Source organism: Onychomys torridus, chromosome 2 (genome assembly GCF_903995425.1).
Source record: "Onychomys torridus chromosome 2, mOncTor1.1, whole genome shotgun sequence".
NCBI classification, from domain to species: domain Eukaryota; kingdom Metazoa; phylum Chordata; class Mammalia; order Rodentia; family Cricetidae; genus Onychomys; species Onychomys torridus.
In genome coordinates, this window is record NC_050444.1 from 142,582,049 (window position 1) to 142,588,048 (window position 6,000).

Genomic DNA, 6,000 nt, shown 5'->3' on the forward strand with positions numbered 1-6,000 from the left:
CCTATCGAAATAAAAAGTAAACTGGTCACTGCATCCTTGCTGATTGATCCCTGGGTATCTTGTTGAAGGAAATTCTTAGGCGTTATCCAAACTAGACAACCCTGCTGAGTTCAACCACAAGGGGGAGCAAGGGAGTGGCCTGGAGGATGTGTTATTGGGGAAAAAGGCTAGGAGGCAGGATCAAAGACACATGTCCCTTGGGAAAGGAGGATCAGAGCACCTGGGAAGGTGTGGCCTGTGCCCCTGACCAGGCTGTCTATCTACCCAGCCCTTGCTCATGCCATGCCTTTGGTCTAAGTCCAGTAAGGTACGGTACCATCAAGCATGGTCACCCACTGTGACCCACCAGCAGAGGGCAGCCTCCACCCTTAAAACACTTAGAAGGGGTGGTTAGTGATGTGGAACTGGTAAATTGCTTGCCTCCCGCATGGTAAGCCTGGGTTCTAAGCGCTTTCGAGGAAATGCCTCAAGCAGTCTGTGTGACCCCACCGCGGGAGAGAACATTTTCGCCACACGTCAACCCTCTCCAAGGATCTGGGAAAAGGCAACAGCAGTAGAGCTGAGATCACGCTGCCAGACTCAAGCTGGCATCTTCCAGTGCATGATCCTGGCATGATCCTGGGCAGGTGGCTCAGCTTCTATGACTCACTTCCTTATATGTTAAATGTGTATTCCGGGAACCGTCATCAAAACCTCGGTAAAAGAATGACCTCACAGTAAAAGAATGACCTCACAGACTGTTTTGAGACTAAAATGAGATCATGTACAGAAAATGCCTGGCAGAGAGCCTGGCCCAACAGAAGCACTCAGCAAACAGTAGGTGGCGTGCCTTTCTCCTAACGTTTTTTTCCAAGCCTCTGTACCCCCACAACTCTGTCCTTTGGAAGCTACACCCTGAAGCTAGAGGACCAGCACCTCATCTGAGTTTCTGGAAGTAGTGGCACCTAGTCAATGGGCTTTCACCCTGTTTTTCAACCCTGACTCAAGGGACCCAAAGGATCCTGTCCCTTCCCGTTTCGACAGGGAGAGCCGCCACACTATGGGAGGTGGCAGGGAAAGCAAATCCTTCTGCCTCACTGGGCTTCGTGTCAAACACAGCAGAACAAGGCATGCAAAGAAGAAAGAGACTCCTCAATCCCAGAGTGAACAGCAGTTAACCTTCAAGTGAAGGCTAACCCGCCCACTCCTCCCACCCCAGTGCACACATTTTCCTTTCTAGAATCACTCCATTCCATAATCTTAGGCAGGCTAGCTCTTTTCTCTTCCAAGGATTCTTTCCAGGACTCTATAGTCACACTGCTGACCAGGGCTTAATAGGAACTCTCCTCAGAACAGCCATTACTAACCATCAAGAAATTGACGGTGACATCACAAGAGATGTCCCAGCGGGCTTGCCTCCACCTCGGGCTTGGCATTGGCTCTAACCTCTGCCTAGAATGTTCTTTCTCTAGTTCTCCACCTGGCTCAATCCCCTGCCTCATCCAAGTGTGAATTCAAATCGCAGAGAAGCTTTCCTTGGGCAGCTAAGAGCAATCCAGCCAGGTGTGATGACACCTGGAATCCTGGAATCCCAGCTTTTAGATTCCAGCTTTTAAAGGGGTGAATCAGAAAGATGGGGAGTTCAAAGCCAGGCTGTGGCAATAGCAAGTTCTAGACTAGCCTACAGTACATAGGGACTGACGATTCAAAACAAACTGAGCACAACACTCTTACCCTCTCCCCTACTTCCCACCTACACTAGCACATAGTCCATTTTTCAGAAAGCACCATAACAGGGGGCTTTTTTATAGTTTCACTGAGTAAACCTCCCACCTAGAATAGTATTTTGCTGAGTGAATGAATGAGATGGACTTAAGCAAGAAGGTTTTTAATCGAGTCAAGACCATGAACACCATGGCACCCAGACAGCCACTCCACCACCTCGGCTCATGACTAAGGACGCCTCAGCAAACCCAATCAAAAGCCCCCAGGAGGGAAATCAAATTAGGAAGAGGGCCTGCAGCGGCAACAGCGAAACTGCGAGGATTAGTCTGAAACACCGTCGCACAGAAGGCTTATGAAGGGGAAAATGAAAATCTAACAGCAGCAGAGGCTTGGCTTGAATTACAGGATTGGTAACTACTGCTCTAAGCCAAGACACTGTAAAACTGCTAGTAACCTTAAAAACATTCTCCTAAATAGAAAAATTAAATACAGGTATTTTTGAAAAAGAAGAAATAAGCCCAGTATAGTGATATATCCCAGCACTTGGGAGGGTGGAAGTCAGGAGAATCGGGAGTTTGAGGCCAGCCTGGACTACATGAATCCCTATCTTAAAGGAAAGGTGTATAAATAAATAATGAAACAGAAAGAAATACAAAACCATTTAAAAGGTGACCCACAGGCCCAGAGACATCTCAGCTTCCTATTTGGAACTCCAGAGCTGACAAGTTCCATGCTTGTTTCTTCCTCCCTCCTCCCTGGATCCTCCTCTTCTCTTAAGTAGGCAACCTTCCCAGAAGGCATGGTCAATGACAGGTCACTCCTGTCCCCTGGAGTTAGCACGGGCACGTTTGGCGAGCACCAAGGTTAAGGACCCGGTAGCGGCAGAGGGCTCACCTTGTTGGCACAGCTGAAGCCCAGCCCCAGCTCAGCCAGGACCTTCAGCACGCCCAGGCTGCTGTTGCACTTGACAGAGTAAAAGGGCCGGACTCGAGGCAGGTACTTCAGAAAGCAGAAGTGCTTCCTCACTACAGCACCCAGGTCGGCCACGAAGAAGGCAGCCACCTTGCCCTGCACAGCAAGAGGCGAACGGATATGAGGCCCGGCTCCCTCCCTGTACTTGCTGTCCACAGTCCTTCCAAAGATGTGCCACCAATAGCCTGGTGTAGCTTTCCAGGGCTCCCACATCCTCCAGGATGGAAGGCCACCTCAGGCTGACACTCAAGGCTGTGTGACCACCTCCAGTCCCTCCCCTCAGCCCGGCTAAAGTCAACTATAGACACTCTCTACCACCTCCAAGCCTGTGTTCCCACCATGCCCTCTGTTGGGTTTGGCAAATTCCCAATCTACCACCATTCAGCCTAAATGCTACCCACCCACCACCCCCACCACCCCACCCCACCCCCGTGTGTGTGTGTGTGTGTGTGTGTGTGTGTGTGTGTGTGTGTGTGTGTAATTTTAATGCATAACATTTAACACTCTGTCTGCATTCTTGGGTGTCCTTTCCAAGCAGCAGAATTGTACATCCAGCTGTCTGCTCCACAAAAGGCAGACACTGGCTTACAGCCCACGGCTATTAACACACAGGTTCTCATCCCACTGCAAGCCACGCCTGCAGGTCCTCCCTCACGGACATGGATGAGTTTGCGGTCCCTCCCCGAGACTCCTTTTCACGCTATTTCTTTGTTGAAAATGGGTACCTACTCGGTGTCCAACACAATAACTAAGGGCCAGAGAAGGTCAAAGACCTTGAGAGAGAGGACTTGGCTCTGGAAGAGAAATAACCCTGAAGTAATTACAAGTCCCTTCAATTAATGCTTGATGGGACTTTCTACAAAATAGGTTAGTGGCCATGGAGATAGAAAATACAAACCCTACCAGAAGTGAATTAGGAAAAAGGCAACAGAGATAGGAGGGAGCACTAGAAATGAGGGAGGGGGAAGGTGCCCCACAGGGCAAAGCCCAGCAAAGATAGAGCGGGACAGCACAGTACATATACAGCGGCTCCACCCTGACGGGGCACAGCACAAGACGGGAGTATAAAGCCGGAAGTGTGCCTGTGGAGGCAGACCCGCTCCTCTGGTGGTGGAGAACTGCTGCTGTAGGATCCTGCTTTGGAGGAGAGTTGCAGGACGTGAGAAAAACAGGAGAAGGTCATGCCGGCTCTGGAGAGACAAGGACTAACTATAAATGTTCTCCCGCGAAGTTCCTACAGCCTTAAGAAGGTGAACTTCATGGAGCTGGGGGATGTCTGGATGTAAGAGGGGAGAGAGCATGGGGTGGGAACTCCTAGGTTCCCAACTGGAGGGCTCGGGAGCTATGCATGTGGTGATGGTGTTCTTTTCTCAAGGCAGGGAACACAGGGAGGGCAGATGTCGGGACAAGGACCAAGAATTGGGGGTGACGGGCGCCATGTCTCCTATATATCAAGTACCCAATACCAAATGAGAGAATGGGGACCTCCTACCAGAGGAGAGGACAGGGAACCAACCCACACCCCATTCCCATCCCCTCACCGTGGTGGCCTGTGAGGCCCCCAGAGTGAGTTCTTCCAGCAGATCCCGGGTGCTGAAGCCCTCCTCCACCATCACAAAGTCCGATTCACTCAGGTAGCCAGCCATGCTGAGCTGGAGGAGCCCAGAGACTGGATGGAACCGCTGCCTTGGAGCGCCGCTGGCTGCCTTGGCCACCGCCTTAGAAAGTATGCAACACACTGCAGGGAGAGGAAGATGGAGGGACCGCTGGGGGACTGGCTCTGCTGCATCCCTCACCTCCCCAGGCCTGGATTCCCTGTCCAATCACGCTCTGCCCCCCAGCACAAGCCTTGGAAGACGAAGTTCCCTAGGAACGGTGATGTTGCATCTACTAGAATTGAATACTCAATTATTCCCATCTGTTAAATGGGATTGCTTTGGAGTTCCTTTCCAGTTCTAAAATTTGGGATTGGAAGGAAAATCAAATCTCAGCGTGGGAACAGAGCTGAGAAACCTAGGTGGGGAAGTCACAAGAACACTTCCAGTCCCGAACACGCCTACCTAAAAGGGCCAAAACAGGAGCTTGAGTTCGAGTCTGCTCACGGCTGCGTGACCTTGGGTCAGTTTCCCCATTTATAAGTGGTTGGTTCTGACACGCTACGAATGCTCTAAGTGCCACCGGTGGGTTCTGTCCGCGGGACCCCTCTCTCGAGTGCAGGGCGAGGGTCCCGCACCCCAGCCCCAGGCCTCCTTACCAAGCCCCGTCCTCCTTCGCGGGGGCCAGAGCCAGGCGCGCTGCTAGGGGGGGTCGCCGGTGACCTCGAAACTTGTGCAACACCCCGAGGAGGAGTGGCAGTTGCGGAGCCGAGGCCCCTGCTGAGAGGAGGCAAGGGGGCCCGGGGAGCAGGTCAGCGCCCAAAGGCCGAGGGCGCCCGCTCCCCGAGGCTCCCTCCAGCCACCCCCTGCACTCGCCTTAAAACGCATTTACACGGCTTCGGCCCATAGGTCTCCCCAGCGAGTGAATCGGATCCTCGGCGCCTCCGCTCGCTCGCTCCCCCCGGCTCCGGCCCCGCGGCCTGCGCCCCGCGCGCCCAGCAGCCACCGACCCCACGCCCCGCCTTGCGCCCGCGGCTCGCTTATATAAGCCCCGCCCTAGCCCCGCCCCAAGTGGCCAGGCCCCGCCCCTTCCCGCTCCGTAGCCCAGGCAACCGGGTGCCGCCAGCTCATTGGTCGATTCGGACATAAAGCATTCAACACTACGGGGCTGCTCCGCAAAGCTGCGCAGTTAGGCAGCTATCTGACCGGTGTCCGCGCAGGTCAACGCGTAGAAATCCTTCGAATCCCAGGCGTTTACGCGGCCGGAGCTGCAGGTCCTAGGTCCTGGGTCTCAAAGAGTGGCTCTGGGAAACTTTTCTGTCCCTGCCTGAAGTCGTTGGCTCCCAGCTCCTCGCCTGGTGAAGTTCTGGCTCCTCCCATGGAGCCCAAGTCAAATATCCTCTCCCTGTCTTATTTTGTAATACGACCCTTTTTACTTATTCGCCTTTTCCGAGCATCTTAGGCTCCCAACTCAAATGCCAGCTCAAATGTGTTCTGAGAGGCTCTTTGTGGGTTCGCGAGTACAGGGCGATGCCTTCCTGTACTCTGGAATCCACCAGACTCCGGTGAAATGTGGCTTTCAACTCAAAGTGCATCTCCTTTTCTATAGATCAATTCCCGTTCATCCATCAGAGTCCAGTGTAATGTCTTCCTCATCCCGAGACGCACAGTCCTTGTCTCTGACTCCTCCCCGCTTTGACCCTTAGTACCGGTTGCTGCGATTCCTGCC

The 6,000-nt window shown here is 53.1% G+C and overlaps 1 protein-coding gene across 3 annotated transcripts in view; it reads right to left on the reverse strand.

Moving 5' to 3' along the window:
• Azin2 (antizyme inhibitor 2) overlaps positions 1–5,302 on the reverse strand; it is a 31,435-nt gene extending 26,133 nt beyond the window's left edge. Inside the window, exons 1-4 of one of the 3 annotated variants that reach the window (XM_036179235.1) lie at positions 5,148–5,302; positions 4,931–5,051; positions 4,218–4,414; positions 2,599–2,772 (exon numbers count right to left, since the gene is read on the reverse strand). In XM_036179235.1, coding sequence (XP_036035128.1) covers positions 2,599–2,772; positions 4,218–4,322 — 279 coding nt within the window. In that variant the 5' untranslated portion in view covers positions 4,323–4,414; positions 4,931–5,051; positions 5,148–5,302. The other 2 variants (XM_036179237.1, XM_036179236.1) reach the window with 2 other exon arrangements.
• Positions 5,303–6,000: the final 698 nt, after the last annotated feature.